Source organism: Callorhinus ursinus, unplaced genomic scaffold (genome assembly GCF_003265705.2).
Source record: "Callorhinus ursinus isolate GAN/ISIS: 27379988/994484 unplaced genomic scaffold, GSC_fseal_2.0 scaffold2, whole genome shotgun sequence".
Classification (NCBI taxonomy): Eukaryota; Metazoa; Chordata; class Mammalia; order Carnivora; family Otariidae; genus Callorhinus; species Callorhinus ursinus.
Genome location: NW_027397064.1, coordinates 19,610,242 through 19,628,146, shown reverse-complemented (window position 1 = coordinate 19,628,146; position 17,905 = coordinate 19,610,242). Strand labels below are relative to the sequence as shown.

Genomic DNA, 17,905 nt, shown 5'->3' with positions numbered 1-17,905 from the left:
ATGCCCATATTTAAAACCTCAAAATTTAGACCATTTTGATTTTGAAGACTCCTTGAAATAAATGACGGCCCTTGCCTAAGATGGATGGCTCTTTCAATGGCCATCTTTTATATTAGCTACTAATGAGTATTATTGAGCCTCTGACTAATTCTGAAAAGCATTTTGGTGAATTATAATTGGCACTGTGATTTACTGAGTATGAAGACTGACAGACCATTCCATACCCTGTAATTGATGTGGAAGCGGAGACAAGCACCCTGATGATCAGCATTTCCTTTATGTGGGGTGGGGAGGATGGGGGCTTCAAAAGCGTCATCAAGCCAAAGTAGAATATTATTTTTGTCTGCCATTTCTGCATTTTACTTTTATTAAAAATGGCAGGAAAACATGAAATGCCACCAGACTTTGGAAGGGAAGTCTTGTCCACATCCCATTGTGATATTCAGTATATTAAAGCATCATCCATCACAGCTATTTGCTGGTGTTAAATGGTTCATGATAGTCAGTGAACTGCAAAATAGTCTGGATAGACTGACAGAATTCAGAATCATGGGCCAGATGCACAGGCCATGTAACCGATGATTCCTGGAAGGGCAGAATCTGGTTCTTCGTATTCATTGGATTTATTGCAGGTGTGGATATATTTATCTCCCTGTGTTCCTGAACTTCCTGGAGGGAAAGACAGTCTAACATGTAAGAAAACTCAATCCATATAGGCCCACAAATACGTAAGAACTTCACTCTCCAGTAGAAAGTAGATGTTGAGACTCCTGCTTCCTTTTCTTTTATCCCTTCTTTCCTGTATCATTATTGCAAATGGATTATTGACTTCTGCTTTTGCCTGTAAGATGGCAAGTGTGTGTGTGTGTGTGCGCGCACGCACCATCATATATCAAGATAAAATGGGTCAGGGAACTGTTTTTTGCAAAGCAGTTCAGTCCCTATTTAGTTGATATATGGGCTCCTGGGTTTAAGGACTCCCTAAGCTTCGGTACCTAATCCCTTGTGCTTTTTATACTCTTTTTTTTTTTTTTTTTTTTTTTTTTGCAGTCTTTATGTCATAGTTTGGACACAGCAGACAGCTCTCCTCTTTAATCTCTTAGCATCTTTGGCACCATACCCTCATGGTTTTCGTGTGTCTCCCTCAACACTCCTTAGCTCCTTTGTCAACTCTGTTTTCTCTCCATGAGCTCTAAATGTTGCAGTTCCTTAAAGGCTTGGTCTTCAACCCTTCTCCCCTGCAGTTGCTCTGGAGCCAAGCCCCATCCTGCCTCAGCGCCCTCACACAGACTGCTGTCTTCTTAGACCACCCACCTCTCCCCTAGCTGATTCTTCTCCTTCCCCTCCTCCTGTCTGGACTCCATGTGCTTCTCTTCAGACATACCCTGTCCTTTCCCACCTCTCTTCTTCATACTTTGCTCATTCTGTTTTCTGCTCTATGATGGCCAAATTCTATTTTTCATTGCCCAGCAAAAAAGCCATGCTAATTCATGAAAATGTCTTATAATCAGTCACCAGAGATTTTTAAAAATTCACATCAGCTCACTAAGGTCCCTGGCTCTCATTTCAAAAGAAAGGAGGAATGCTGAATCTCTGGGATTACTACCCATGGCCTGTGAAGGCTCTTGTGGCTAGATATGTAATTCTGAGTGATTTTCCGTGGGTCTCTTCAGAGCAAGCAGGCTGCAGTAAGTGCTGGAGGAGCACTGTCAAACCCTTCTGTCACTTGACCGCTCCAAGCTGATAGATCGCTTCTGTTGCTTTGAGCTGCTTGTTGGTTTTCCGCTCTGCCTACTAATCAGGGCTTTGTTATTTACCTTGTTTAAAAAGACCCATCCAAACATCCTTTCTCTCCTTTGTATTGTTGGGTATTAATTCACCGCTGCAGGATACATTGGTAAAGATTTCAGAAATTGCAAGGAAGTGTTTCTTTAATCCCTCAAGTTTGCTAAGTACTTTATTATAATGTAGATCATAATCTCCTAGTTGGTGGAAGAGACGAAATAGTTACTGGGGATATTTTTCTCTTGCTGCAAAATTATTGTATTAGGAAACACTTTGTCCAGTGTTTTTTTTTTTAAGGTTTTATTTATTTAGAGAGAGCATGAGAGTGGGGGGAGGGGCAGAGGGAGAGAGAGAATCCCAAGCAGACTCCCTGCTGAGCGCAGAGCCCAACATAGGGCTGATTTCACAACCCTGAGACCATGGCCTGAGCTGAAATCAAGAGTCAGGTGCTCAACTGACTGAGCCACCCAGGCGCCCTGCTTTGTCCAGTGTTTTAATCCTTTCCATATGCTATAGGATTCTTAGGATGTAAGTTGATGGCACTGAATTTGATGTCTTTCATAAGGCATTGAGCAGTGCTCAGGTCACTGTGATTAAGTTAGTGGCCTCGAGCCTTTATAGGCAAGCCTTGAAAGTAGTTTCATTAGTACTGTACCCATTCATAACTATTACGATGCTCAGACGAGGCCATGATTGTGGCCGCACCTTGACCGTTCAGCATAAATTGCCCTCCCAGCCAGCGAGTGAGTGGTTTCAGGGCACAAGTAAGACTGAGCCTTTATGCCATGAATGTGTACATCTCCTTGGTTTGTTCTATACCAGTTGTAAGGGTCAGTTGCAATCTGCTCAGTGACTTATATTCCCTGATGACTTTATGTTTCTCTTTTCCTTACTGAAAACTCTTTGTTAGGCAGCCTCAAGTTGCAACCTGTCTTAGAAACAATAACATTAATAATGTATTTCCTCTTTCTGTAGAATTTATGACATTGCTGACAGTTATTGTTTATTAAGTGTTCATGGCTTGTAGAATACTGAGCAACAGAGAGAATATTCAGGTTCAAGGGCAGAAGATATGTAGCAATGATTCTTCATTCTAAAGGGATATTATTAAATTAAGACAAAGGCTGATCTTTTCTAATTTGACCTGTGACTGATAGAAGATGGGGTGTCCCTGGCGCATTACTCTTCTCTGTCTGGCACTGTTTAACGTTTATCATGAGTAGGATTAGGGGAGGGACTAGAGGATCTATTTTCTGTGACTGTATCAGGAAAGACAGTTTGGAATTACCCAAATGGCCCCGAAATTCTGGGGGGAAAACAAAAAGGAACCACAACTTTTTAAAAAAACCATTTAGTGTTAGTCCCCTAAGGAACACTTAGGCATAATTCTAAGCATTGTAGAAATTAAATTTTATTTCTTGACAGGTATCAGTAAGTATTCTCAAACTTTTCGAATGCAGACTTTCAGAATCAGCATTTTGCATCTCACCTGCCCTTCCCATCTGCCCCCGCTCAAAGAAGAATAGCTTTTGTGCATACTGACCATGAGGCTCTTGAACCATAATATATACTTACAGGCACACAAAGCATGTACTCTCTCTAACCGACGTCACTCAAAACAAGGAAAATAAATTTGTTGTCTTATGTTCTAGCAAGTTGCCAGCTAATAAATCACATTGAACAGTTTCTGGATACTAATGAAACGCCGTATTTTATGAAGAGCATGGACTGCATCACAGTCTTCCGGGAAGAAGCCATTCAGGTAATGCTATCCCAGCCTGTCTTCCTCTTCCTGGATGCTTAGCTACCATCACAGGGGAGACATACAGCACCCCGCAAGTAAGCGTAGGCTTCGGAAATCGTTGTTCTCACCCTGAATAGCTGTGTTTGCCAAGAGATGCCAAAATGACTAAGTCTTTTTACTGTCACTGTCGTTTCTGAGGGGGCATAAAGATGGGTGGGATGAACGGGATGCTTCGTCCCTGGGAGTCAGTTTTTTATTACATCATAGCCCTGGCTGCATGGTTCCTGGCCAGCAAACCAGGGAAATTTCCATTGTAACCTCTGGTGACCCACCCGTTAAAGGACCAGCTAAGTTATTTTAAAGAAATTGGTGGAAAATATGTGTTGGTGTAATTATTGAGAAGGATTTTATGAAGACGGGAGTAGGGATCTGAAATGCCAGGAAAAATTAACGCTGAAAATTAATTAATCAGCACCACACCCCACTTTTTATGTAGGTTTTTTTATTTGTTTTATTAGGAATTTTGAGAAAACACTGTGAAAATCTTCCAAATTATTTCTAGGCTTTTATACATAAACTCTAGGCAAGAGTGAGCAAGTTTAAATTAGAAAGTATATTTTTAAAGTAGGCACAGTTGTAGTATATGTTCTCATGTGGGTGCTTATTAAATATTGGCTGAGTGAACAAAATAATTCTTGAATTGTTTAGGTTCTTACAAAGAATGATAAGAAAATGGGAAAATTGTTAAAATTAGGGTAGAAGTAGATGATCCAAATGCCCTATAGGTAAAAGACAAAATATGGACAGTCAGAATAGGACTAAGGATGCCCCAGGTGAAGAAGGATCTGGTAAGGTGGGAAAAGGTAGTGAAAGTGTATTGCTTTTTTAGCATTGCCCTCAGCTAGATGGAGTGCCCAGTAACACTTCAGTGCCCTGTTGTCATCAACTGTCCTTTAAAGTACCAGGTCACTTGATTTCTTAAAATAAAAATTTTTAAAAAGCAAGGGAGAGATGGAAGAGCATCAAAAGAGACTCTAGAGACATATCAGCCACTCTTAATATAGAGACCTTTTCTAACTGCAAAACTATACAACACACACACACACGAAAAAGAAAAAGGGTTTGTAATTGGGAAAATGTGAATACTGACTGGCCATTTACTCCTATTAAGGAATTACTACTAATTTTTTCGTATTTTTTAAAAAGTCCCTCTCTTTTTAGATTTTAGATACTGCATACCGGAATATTTATAGATGACATAACATGGTTGATGTTTGCTTCCGAACAAACCCAGGGTTGTGGGAGAAGATTGGGGTATATGCGGAGCAAGACTGGCTGAGTTGACAGTTGTTGAAGCTGGGTGATGGGCATATTGAGCATTCATGAAAGTCTTCTATTTTTGTTTGACTTTGTCTGTATTGAAGGTTAAAAAGCACAGCACCGAAAAACCGGTGTGGTTCTGAGCAGGTGTGTACCTTCCACAGATGGAAGGATTTCTGGTTCCCAGCAAACCAAGCTGAAATTTGGAATGACAGGCCAGACCTCCCATTTACCAAAGGGAGGACATTATATATTTTTCTTATTAATAACGGTGGGTTTGTATATATAGCCCTTTGTCCTGGGAGTGACTTGTTTCTGTATCTGCTCTGCCCCCACATGCTGCCCCAGTTTTCAGAAGAGCAGCGCTTTAACAATTTCCTGAAAACCCTTCGAGAGAAAGTGGAAATGAAACAGTTAAATCATTTCTGGGAAATTGTCGTGCAGGGTAAGGTGTCTTCTGTCATTTTCTCCAAATATTTATGCTCTTTTTTTCTAAACCTAAATGTAAAATATGGCAACCTGGTGACTTTCCGTGTGGATTTGGGAAAATGCTCAGGATTCAGTGAACGAAAAATCTTGCTTAATGAGCATAAATAAAAAGTGATAAATAATAAGTAAACATGTAAGTCCTGTCTTGAACTCTGTGCAGCAAGACCCATTTCCAAGATGGAAACTTTTTTTTTTTTTTTTAAGATTTTGTTTATTTGACAGAGAGAGAGAGACAGCGAGAGAGAGGGAACACAAGCAAGGGGAGTGTGAGAGGGAGAAGCAGGCTTCCTGCTGAGCTGGGAGCCCGATGTGGGGCTCGATCCCAGGACCCTGAGATCATGACCTGAGCCGAAGGCAGACGCTTAACAACTGAGCCACCCAGGCGCCCTGAAGATGTTACCTTTCTGTTTGTTGGAAGGACCTGTGTGGGCAAACACTGCCCCCTTAGATTCTTAGACCCTCTGTCCTGCCTGACCCACAGCACTGTCACTGACCTCACCCACATTTTGCCCTCCTGCTACCTTTCATGAGTATGTTCTTGGGCTTTCCGTATCAGCAGACCAGCGTCTTCATGCACCAAAGCCACTCCCTCACTTATTCACAGTGACCAATGCAAACTTAACCTAGAAAGAAGGCAGCACACACTCTTTCAGTGTTAGGCTTGATGTTGGATTTCCTTCATGCCCTTTGCCTGTTTTTTTTTCACCTGACTTGATTTTCTTTCAGAACCAAGTATAAGCTACTACCTATTAAAAATACCTCTTATGAAAACAATGATGTTGTAAATTATGAAACTTTTCACTTGAAGTAGGGCCCTCAGATTAGTTTCAACCTGTCTTTCTGTGCATACTCTGTAAAAAGGAGTTGCATATCTATCTATCCAGCTTCTAAGGGGCAGCTTTTCATCACTCAGGCAAGTATTTCCCTGACAGTTAATTTTTCAGCCCTTTAACTTCTACACTGGGGAGCAAAAGCAATTAGAATAGGTGGTGAATGGGGCTTACTCAAATCACTCTGGTGTCTCTGCTGCCAAGGAGATTGGTTTTGGTGTTTATTGATTGCCTGCAGCATATTGTTTGCTGAAAGGAAACTTACAGGACATACACAAGGTACATATTTTCTGAGAACTTATATCCTAATACACATGACCTGTGCCATTTCTAGGTACAAATGGATGTTAAATGTATGTGCTTTTCTGAAAGTTTATCATGCATCAGCCATTTGAGGCAGAAGAAAATCTTAGGAAGAAGAGAAAACTAAAGGGTAGATTTTCTATCCTTGATTTGCTCTCACTGAGCTAAAAATGTCTGCAGCTTCCTATATTGGGTATCTAATGGGTTTGGGCCAAAGTATATAGTCATTCAGTTATTTATTTACTGAGCTTGTGCCATGCCTACACTGAAGGGAATAGAAAGATGAATAAAACCCATTCCCTGCCCTTGAGAAAAGTATGATCCATTAGGAGAGAAAAAATATGTACACATAGTTACACAAGGTAAGATACGATGACAGCAACTTCAAAGGCATAAACAGAGTGATCTGAAAACTCTGAAGGAGAGATTTAATCAGGGAAGACTTCATGCAGCAGTTAGCATTTGAGATGTGGCCTTTATTTTACACAGGCTAAGTAGGAAACAGGATAATATAAGATGGAAGGAACAGTGTGAGTTAAGTGCCTTCACAGTCTTCCATTTCTTTTAGAGAAGAGCACCTGTGGAGTTTTAAAAATCTCTAATGCAGATATGGGAGGAGGTGTGGTGGAGGGGAAGGTATGATTGGGATTGCTTCGCCCTGGGATTTCACTCTGAATTACTTTTTAGATGGAATTACTCTGATCACCAAAGATGAAGCCCCTGGAAGTTCCATCACAGCTGAGGAAGCCAAAAAGGTATTGTGGAATAATAACCATCTTTAGATGAATTATTCTAATGGGTATTATTTTCTTGATGCCCATTCCTCCTTGAAAAATTTAAATTTTAAGGGTAACTTAGTGTACCTATTCTTTATTTGACCAATTGGCCAATTCCTTTTCCTTCAACTATAGCGTTTTTGTAGGAGAAATTGTAAACTCCCTCAGTCTTCCATAGACTATAGCCCTGTTTCTAGAACTCACCTGGAATCACATTGTCATTAGCTGTAGAGCTCCTGAAGTCCATAGCACATACCAAGCGTAGCCGAGACATTGGTAAAGGCTATGAAATCCAGGTAGCCCAGCGATTCCCACTGTGGCCACACTTCAGTCACCTGGGGAGCTATTATTTAAGAAGTATTGATGACAAGGCCCCTCCCCCAAAGATTCTGGTAATCCAAAATGGGGTCGTGGGCAGGGTTTGAGTTCTTAAAGCCCCTCAGGTGATTATAATGTGTAGCAAAGTAGAGAAACCTTAGTATTCCAGAGTAAGGCACATTCAGAGGTGTTTTTAGTGAAAGATAGTATTCCAGAGTAAGGCACATTCAGAGGTGTTTTTAGTGAAAGACTCATGTATTGACACAAGCAGACCAATGTCTCCCTGTTTGAGCTGATTCAGCTATGAATCAAGTATATGTGGCTATTGAGTTTAGTGATCTTTCATTATATCTCACGTTTGTGATGAGAGTTAAAATTAAATAGAGTACCTCAGAGTATATGGTTGGTAACACTGAGCTTCATTTACAGCCCCTGACTGATCCAGGCTTGCTGGCACAGCGCCCAGCGCCTGTCGGTCGCTTGCTAAAGCCTCAGCTGTCTGCTAGGCACTGTGCTGGGTAATAAGACGGCATTCCTGCCCTCCAGAAACTTAGCTACAGACTTGCAGAGGAAAATATTGGAGATTTAAAAACATAACTACACACGCTCACAGAGAGCTTGATATGGGCTGGTGGACAGGAATCTGTTAAAGGAGTGGCAGGAACAAGGCTGGAAGTATTCATCTTATGGCTAAATTCAGGCCAAATTTAAAAATGCCTTACAATTTCAACTCAAAAAGGCATTTGGCAGAAACAGTAGTATTTTTTGGCAAAGAAATTAGGATATACGAGAATGTATTAAGGATACTTTGCCTGGCAAAAGCATTTTGTTAAAGAACATATATGGTCCCTGCTTTCAGGAAGTGAGATCCTGGAATTTTAGAAGCACACGCTAACATGCTGAGGATTGCCTCAGAAGGGGCTCCACTGTGTCTGTACCTCTTCCACTACAGTTAATACGTGAATATGTCATTACTCTAGAGGATGTCATTTAACTGCTTGATTTTATTTCTGTTTGTTACTTTATACAATGGCATGATAATATTTCCCCTTGGAACTAGTGTATCACTCAGTGCTCTCCAGAGAGACAGAACCAGTAGACTATATATATGGATGTTTGTGTGTGTGTGTGTGTGTGTGTGTGTGTGTGTGTGTGTGTGTGGGTTGGTTGGGGAGAGATTTATTTATTTTAAAGAATTGGCTCATGAAATTGTGGAGACTGGCACATCTGAAATTTGTAAGGCAGGCCAGCAGGCTGGAAATTCGGGCAAGATTTCTGTGTTACAGTCTGAGGCAGGATTCCTTCAGCTGATTGGATGAGGCCTACCAGTATGACCAAGGGTAATCTTTACTTCAGGTCAGCTGATTGTAAATGTTAATCACATCTACAGAATACCTTCACAGCAACATCCCGACTAGTGTTTAGCACCACAGCTGGGCACTGTGGCCTAAGCCAGGTGGACACATAAAATTGACCATCACTTAGCCTGAGGGCTTATCAGTCAGCTTTTGCTAAACAAGTAAAATAAGTCAAAGCAAATCATTTAATTTTAGTCATTATTGCATTTTATTTTTTACTTCTTTAAAAGTTTTTATATATTTATTTATTGGAGAGAGAGAGAGAGCTCGAGCAGGGGGAGGCACAGAGGGAGAAGCAGACTCCCCGATGAGCAGGGAGCCTGATGCAGGGCTCAATCCCAGGACCCCGAGATCCTGACCTAAGCCGAAGGCAGGTGCTTAAACGACTGAGCCACTCAGGCGCCCCAGTCATTATTGCATTTTTAAAAATCTGTCATCCAGGTGAGAGTTGAGTACATATTACTGTTACTGAAGGAAGACGAGAGCACCAATCTAAAAAGGTAGTAGTTTCCCTCTCAGCAGTATAGTGCATCTTAACCAAAGGTGTCATACCTAAGTGAGTCCAGAATAGTAGAGAGGAAAGAAATCTAAGAAGGGATGACGTGCTTCTCGCAAATTGTCTGGGGCTTGTTCTGTGATGCAGAGGTGGTGTCTTCTTTGGAACTTAAGGGCACAGAGCCTAATCATGGGGAATCTTCATGTCCGTTCATTCAGCTGCAGAGGACTTCGAGTTAATGACGAGGTTTGGGGCAGTGTCCTTGCGTGGTTGCAGTGTCAGCAGAACTGATTTCAGTTGGTTGTAATTGAAGATAACTCAGAACTTGCCATCTTTTTTTTTTTTGTTTAATGTTTAAAAACATTAATTTTGTTTCCCAGGGGGAAAATGAAATCCTTTGTATTAAAAATGTTTTTAAATAGCACCTGTAGGTTTTTGGAGAGAAGTGTGAAAGAGAGTGTGGGGGATGATGGGGAGAATCACGGGGGGTGAGTCTGGCTCAGAGAAGCTGGCTCCTTGTGGTTCCCAGGAGAGAGAAACGCCTCAGCCCGGTCAGGGAGGGTAGTCTCTTCTGACAACGGTGCACTGCAGTATGTATATCGCCTTCAAAGGAAGTGTTGAGTTTGGTGCCTCACCATATAATCAATTAAGGAAACCTGACTATAATCAGAGGTTGAAGAGCAGTACTTACAGCCCATTTCAAGTCTTCTAAGGCACTTACATAAGTTATTTAAAGTTAGAAAGCTGTCGAATTATTTTTATTAAATGTTGATTTGAAAGGAAATAATTATCCAGGGATGTCCATTTTAAATGAAAATTAAATCATAACTTTACACTTGCACCTCTTAAGGAGAGCCATTTCTCTCTGGTGTATTCTTGAAAAGTGTAGGTTTTATGACTGAGAAATCTAGGTAAGTGAGTCCTGCTACAGAAATAGAAAGTTCTTCCACGATGTGAGTTTAAATAGCCACTTTCTTTTAAATTCACTGACAGCTCCCCTTTCATTTTGAAGCCTAGACATAAACATGATCCCTCTTTCACATTTATTTTTATTGTCACTATAACCTGTCAGTTCTTTGACTTCACTTTTTCTGTTCCTGTTTGTTACTGTTAGACATACCATTAGCACTTGATGTTTGGTAGAGTCTCTCGAACTCTTCTCAGGACATGGCTCTGCAGTGGGCGGGTGGAGTGCTGCTAATCCTGGCATGTTCCAGGAGCATCTGGGAGGTTGTTTGCCTCAGGCCACCATCAGTAAAACACCTGGACTTGTGGAAGGTTAGGAGAGGCTGATTCTTCATTAGAAGTTTATCTTCTTTATCAAAGACTTTTTTCTTCTTTTTTAAATAAGTTTCTTCTTGCTAACCTGTGTTAGGGTTAGAACGGTGATTCTCAACCAGGAATGATTTTGCTCCCCAGGAGACATTTGGCCATGGTCTGGAGTCATTTGGGTGCTTGCCACGGGGGGAGGGGCCGCTAACTGACTCCTAGCAACCAGAGGCCAGAGATGCTGGGAAACAGGACAGCCCCCATGTCAAGAATTATCTGGGCCAAAATGTTGATAACGATGTTGGGAAGCCCTGGGTTAGAAGAATTAAAACAAGCCAGATCCTTAACTAAGGCAGAGGAAATTGGCTTAAGTTGTATATCATTTTATTCCCAGCTGGAAAGAATTCTAATGATCTTCTAATGGAGTTTTTATTTTTAAAACTAAAGCTTACAGGGAGGCCTGATCTATGAAACAGATAAAGGTGGTGCTTCTCAGTCGGTAGGCAGTGGGTGTGGCAGGTCGGGATTGCCCGTGCACAGGGGACTCGGAAGAACCTTCAGGACCTTAAGGAACAGAACCTGAAAAACACTGATCTAGTCCAAGCTCCTTATTTTATAGATGAAGGGTTTTAGGGTCCCGGGAAGTAAAATAACATGGCTGAGATCTCTTAGTAAGACCCTGGCCAGGAGTCCTGTTCTAGGACTGACCCCTGGTCCTCCATTCTTTTTACTCGGAAGTAAGAGCACAGGGGGGAAAGAGGACTTATCCCCTTGGCTTTGCAGCATTGTACTTCACAGGATTCCAAGGGGCCAAGCTATATCTAAGCATTTGATACAAACTCGGGGGGGTGGGGGTTGGTATCTTTTCAGCGCTAGTTTTTCTGGTAGCTGCCTAATCTGGCCTTTATTGTTGTTGACATTGATTTTCTACCTTAGCCTCATAGGCGATAGGAGTTTAGCAGTCTGGTCATTTTACAGACTCGGTCTAGAGAGGTGACGTTGACTTAACTGTCTCCTGGCAAATTCACGGCTAGCAGAATTGACTAGAATCAAGACCCCAGCAGACCTAGGACAGTCCCCCTCCTGCCACACCATGGCGCCACGCCTCCACCTTCGAATGCCACCAGCCACGTCTACATATGGGAAAGATGCTCAAGGTCCCTCTTGCAAAAGTGCACCCAGTTTTCTGTGTGTGAGTTTTAAAGAGATCTCCAAAGCCTTGTGAGGACTTACAAGATAAAGTTCAAGAATCATTTCTTGAGGATAGTTTTCTTTAACTACTGTCCCCCGTTGACCCCATGATATTTTCCTTTGCTCTTTTCCACTTTCCTTCTCCACCTTAAATCTCTGGTGGAGTTGTTCTGTGTGCTAATTCAAAGAAAAGCAATAAGGAAAGTACCACAATTTTACCTCACATTTGTTTAGAGCTTGATACTTTTAATATACAATTTTAAAATTTCTGTTGAGGTGAAACATACATACAATAAAGGCACAGATGTGAAATGTGCAACCTGATAAAGTCTTACATGTTCACACCTCTGGGCACCAGCACCCAGATCTAAAGAACATTTACATCAGTCCAGAAGCCTCCCTATGCCCTTCCCTGTCAGATACCCCTGACCCCTGAGGTTTCTGCTCTTCTGACTCCGGTCACTGGACAGTACTTTTGCCTGTCCTTAACCTTTTGATTCATCCATGATGTTAAGAGTTGTTCTTTCTTTAGTACAGCTATGTAGTGCTCCCTTTTATGGTTATACCACAGTGTATTTATCCATTCTCCTGACAATGGGCATTTGACTGTTTCCACACTTTAGCAATTACGAATAAAAATGCCGTGGATACTCTTTTTTTTTTTTTAAGATTTATTTATCTGTTTTAGAGGAAGAAAGAGAGCAGGAGGGAGGGGCAGAGGGGGAGAGAGAGAGAATCTCAAGCAGACTCCCTGCTGAGTGCAGAGCCTGACACAGGCCTCAGTCCCATGACCCTGAGATCATGACCTGAGCTGAAATCAAGAGTCAGATACCTAACCAACTTAGTCACCCAGGTGCCCCTAAAAATGCTGTGGATATTCTTGTACATATCACTTGGTGGACATGTATTGGGTATTTTTGTAGGAATTGGAACATACAACCTACAATATGACAAAGCAAGTTTGCATGCCCTATTTCATGTGAGACTCGCCACAACCCCATGAAATAGGGTGAGTAGTATTAGTAATCTCATTTTGTTAATTATAGAAAGGTCAAGCAGCTTGCCCAGGGTTACTGAGGAACTAATTACAGAGCTAAGGTTAGGGTTCTGTTCTCCCACATTAGGTTGTAGGATTTCTCTGCTGTGCGATACTGCCTTTATAGCATGAAATAAGATACAGGGGGCATTGAATTCAGATGTATGTCCTTTTAGACAAAATACATGCAAACAGACTTGTTCTTCCAGATGCTTTTATACATCTGAATTATGGGTGAGTCTTTGGAATCACCTGATGGTGTTGGAGTCAGCCCAGTGGAAGCCATGTGATTTTAATTTGAGGATTGGTAAGGGTCTGAGCACAAGCTGATTGTTAGTTTTTAGTCTTCTGGAGGGATTAGACTGGAAGTTTCTATACAGGCGTTATTGACTCCATTTCTTTGCTTGTGGCCAGGATTGTATTTCAGTGTGCTTGCAAAGTAATAGTTTATTCATTTCGTAAAGCTCTCCAAGGAAGGACACTCTTTCTTGGTAACCCCAAGTAAATCCTGGTGGTTTGAGGAAGGAGTGTGTCACACGGTGTTCTTCCTGTTTGTTCTCGACTTCTGAGCATTGCAAAGGGGAAAGAACACAAGAAAAGATGAGAGTCGGCGCCTGCCCCTTCCTGTTGGGTTAAGAGAATCTGTTGCTTTCATTGAGAAAGAAGGCCAATCATTGAATTCTCTGCTCTATCTCTAGCTTCCTGTCACTCTGCACAGCCTGCAAATTACTTGCAGTTAAAAACTCTGATGAAGAGGAGTGATATGTGTAAGGGATCAGCCTTGCCTGGGGCCTTGGGGAGGTAATGGATGGCAGCCCAGCTCGTAGCCATCACTGCTTACGCACAAGTATGCAGCAGATCTGTCAGGAAAATCACTTGCATGAGTTTAGCACTTGATGGAAGTGCAAGTTTGCTTGCTGCTGCTCCTGTCTTCCTAGCAACTCAGCCTGGTCGCCAGGGTGTGCCGTTTCTGCTTAATTGTATGTGGTATGGCCACACTGTGCCTACAGCCCTGCCCTCATTGATCTGGTAATCATGCTGTGGAAGGGCTGTGCGGCTGAGAGGGGATGGAGTTGGGGGCTCATAAGAGGCTGGGTGCCAGGAAACGGTAGGGGTTTTCTAGATTCGGAAGCGCCTACCTCGAATCCTCTTACCAAGGGTGATAAAGGGTGTGATGGCCGGCAGAACTGCTGAGCCCAGGGAGTCTGTCAGTCTTTGGAGGGTGCTCGTCATTTGTGGCCCACAGAGGCTTATGGCAAGACACAGCTCTACTTTTAATTCTCTTCACCCAAACTGGGTAAGTCTTATTTTTTAGCCAAGCGCATTTCTAGTATAGGGAAAATCATGCAGGTTCATGGAATGAGGAGAAGACCAAAGTAAAAACCACTTTTAGTAATAATTAGAATCATAATCTAGTGTATCCTAGATATCTTGGAGTCTAGGCTAGAGCAGAGTTTAATCTTTAGACATACACCACATGCAAATACATGTGTGAATAATTTATACTTGGCCCTCAGATATCTTTATTAATAATCAGCCAAAGTAAATAAATAGAATTAATGATACAGAAGCTCCATTACAGTTCTGTTGCAGACTATAACCCCCCCCCCGCTAGCATTTCCTGTCTCTCATACCATTGATTCCCAGTGTTGGGCATGGTCCAGTTTAAGGTCAACAAGGGGCTATGGAGAGATCCATAAATGTCCATAGAAGAACATAAATTCCTTACTCTCTCAGTCAAAACTGAGGTTAATGAATGGTGAGGTGGTCTTGACTGAGGGAAAACAAAGTCCAGGAGAGACGTTGAGTCAAAAGCAAACTGTCATGGCCACGTCCACTGTTCCAGTTCTGCAGATGCAGCCTCCACTGTCGCCTCTTATTAACTTGTGTGCGTGAGTTTCTGGACATGAGGCATGGAAGGACCTGCAGCCCTGGCTTCCTGAGACATGCTGCACACAGCCTGATGCTTTGAGAGTGAATTTAGTTCATGGTTTGTCAAAGAGATATATTTTAACCTATTTGTAAATCTGAGGTTTCAGAGGCCTCAATGGTTTCCATTGTACCATAATAGGAATGTATAGGGAAAGCAGTTCTTGTTTTCATGTTGAGATAGTGAGAAAAGTACACCTTTCCATCCTGGGTGGAGGCAGCCGTGGGAGAGCAGAAGGGGGCTGGGAGGCTCGCTCAGCATGTGCGTGCTCTGCGCACACGGACCCTGAGGAATGCTGACGGAGAGAGGGATGCCCCACCTTCCAGCTTCCCCTTTAAAAACATTCCTCCAGGTTTGGCTCTGCTGCCATTTCAAGTAGTTATGATACCAGAAGATGGATCACCTTCGCGTGTTAGATAAGTGGTGGACAAAACCTAACTCTTAGATGCAGTTACCGTGAGCCTTGAGGGAAGGAGTCCCCACTGCTATTTCACAGAGGGACAGGATGGAGAGCAGGAGTCTTCACATGGTTTTCAAGGGCACCCAGTACCCTTTTAAAATCTGAATTTCATCCCTAGATCCTTGCAGACTTCACTTCAAGGCCCTTGCTTTTCTGCGCATCTGCCTTTTAGAAGCTCTAGGTCTAGAGTACTAATGCTGAGCAGAATCATGCACTAGAAGCTTTCTCATCCACCTTCCTTTTTCAGACATTTCCTAACACTGTTGAAGGATTTCCAGAAAAGGAATTGCCCAGCCTCCCAAGCTCACCCATTTTTGTGTTTCACATCATTTACAGGAAGTCTTCCTTTTGTCCTCTGCAGAGTTAAGGAATGAAATTTTAATTGTTGAGTTCAAATACTTGATTCTTATGTTCCTTTCAGGAGAGAAGACATATTGGTTTGGGGAGTCTGGTTCTTTTCTTAACCCTAATGAGCGCACATATCCCCTGTGGAAGCAGAAATGGGAATATCAGTTGACCTCTGCACCTGACATGGGCCCATCCATGGGGTCACTGCCTTGGCGAGCCATGTCGTTTCCTCCCTCTTTGTGAACTTTATCTCGGTTACTAGTGAATGTGGGCTCTTCAACTTCAAAATCAGTCCTCTTGCCTGGGGCCAGAGGAAGGAGTGTGCATCCAGATGATGTTTCTTTGAGGCCGTTGCAGTGAGACTTTGCGAAGCAAGCCTTCTTAGATCTGCCTGTGGCGCTGCTAGCAGACCGTGCCTTCCATCCAAAGAGGCAAAAATGTCATTGTGGTGTCCCTGACTTTCTGTTCACAGTTTCTGGCCTCTAAAGAAAATCCAAATGAAGACGCAGCAGCCATATTTGCAGAAGGTGGTGACGTGGATGATTTAGTAAGTGCTTTTAATATATACCAGGTGTTCTCCGGATTGAAACCGCCGAGCTGTAAACACAGCCACAACGCTGCTGATCGTAGACTTGTTTCTTATTTGAGTTTTAATTGCTGATATGCCAGAAGCTCCCTCCACTATTATTTATTGCCATTATAAATTTAATCAGATACGTTATTTCATAATGGAAATTCCTGTGCTCTCAGGTTTCAGTTATATTGTTCATTCAGTTTAATCGTCTCCTGTGAAGGACTGAAAAGAGCTGGCGAGGCCATTCCTTTAGTAGCAAAATGTCATAATTTACTGAAATTGCTCTCAACCCAAATAGGCAATACAACATGCAATTTGTGTGGGTTGACAAATAAAAACAGCCTTTCAGAAGCCTAATTCTTGAATGTTCTCGATTAACTTAATGTAAACAAAATCGGCTGATAGGCATTTGGGTGTTTTTGGACCTCCTCATACCACGTCTGGATGCTTGGGAGGCGTGGTGTAAGTTTGACTTTGTATCCCTCTTTCATGTGTGGAGACTTCCTGCCTAGAAGCCGCACGTGACAGCTGATTCCAGTAAACACTTTCAGTCTTTTTGTGGAGTTTTTAATGATGTAATGAGACACTTGGTATTTAACACCTCCAATAGTTAGCAGTGAGTCGGTGCCCAAGTCCAGCTATACCAGAAGTGAAGAGAGCCATGTCGTTAAACTGGCTCCCACCACAGAAACAGTGGTCTGGAGTTGGTTCCTTTCTAAAAATGTCCTTCTTCTTCACAGCTGGACTTGATCTAGGTCGTGGCTGTGTGGGGAATCGAGAGTTGCCACCGCTGTCATGCTGAGACTTCTATCCAGAGGAAGCCATTCGAGGGGAACGGGAAGCTTTGGAGATGGTCCCCGTAGGTTATGTGGAAGTGAATCTCCTAATTTTCTGGAATGAGTATATACATGTGGAAGGGATAATTTCGATCCCATACATGTTTATAAAGAATCCCTGTTATTTTCTCATTGGTGTATATTTCTTTTGTGGTCTTTATTGATCTCAGTATATTATGCATGTGCTTTGAAGTTTCTGCAAAACGGATTTCCTCTTGCCCTGGTGTGTTGGTGAGGATTGTGGCCCTCATGAAGCTGTCTTGTGCAGAACTATGGCATGTCATTGGTGAGTTTTTCAGTCCTCCCCCAGAGGTGGAGTTCTCTGTCGGGCCCTCCAACCGCAAGCCCAACTATGCTGATCAAACGGTGGCATTAGTTTCTTACCAGCAGAAAGGTGGGTTTGGGAAATCATAGCTAAGGGCTGACTCTTTGTCTTTTTACTTAAGCCTTTTAGTCCCCACTTTAGGTCAGCTGTGTGTATAGGTGGTTTTCCTTAAGCAGGGTGGGAGGGGAGCACCGCTTCCCTGCGTACTGAGCAGTGCTGGTGCGCTCATGAAGACAGGATGCCCTTTTGGCCCAGCCTCTGACGTATCAGCGAACCCTAAACAGAAAACAAAACAAAATGGAGAGATTCACCCCCAAGAGTTAGGATTTTATCATTTCATTACTGCCTACTTAGCAGTCTCACAGAGCGAAAGTGTGATTGTGTTCAAGCACTTCTTCCTTAATTTTCCATTCTTTTCCATTTCTAACTTAGTCTCCTTTCCTCTCTGTCTGGGTGAGGTTTCCTTTCTTAAAATAAGAAAATAGCAAAACCCTTTTTTTTTCCCAGACCTCATTCT

At 42.4% G+C, this 17,905-nt stretch overlaps 1 protein-coding gene across 2 annotated transcripts in view; it reads left to right on the top strand.

The window, feature by feature from the left end:
- XRCC5 (X-ray repair cross complementing 5) overlaps positions 1-17,195 on the top strand; it is an 88,179-nt gene extending 70,984 nt beyond the window's left edge. Inside the window, exons 17-21 of one of the 2 annotated variants that reach the window (XM_025891933.2) lie at positions 3,438-3,547; positions 5,198-5,294; positions 7,159-7,226; positions 16,126-16,200; positions 16,968-17,195. In XM_025891933.2, coding sequence (XP_025747718.1) covers positions 3,438-3,547; positions 5,198-5,294; positions 7,159-7,226; positions 16,126-16,200; positions 16,968-16,982 — 365 coding nt within the window. In that variant the 3' untranslated portion in view covers positions 16,983-17,195. Of the gene's footprint in view, positions 1-3,437; positions 3,548-5,197; positions 5,295-7,158; positions 7,227-16,125; positions 16,201-16,967 lie in introns of those variants that run through there. The other variant, XR_012374237.1, reaches the window with a different exon arrangement.
- The last annotated feature ends 710 nt before the right edge of the window (positions 17,196-17,905 follow it).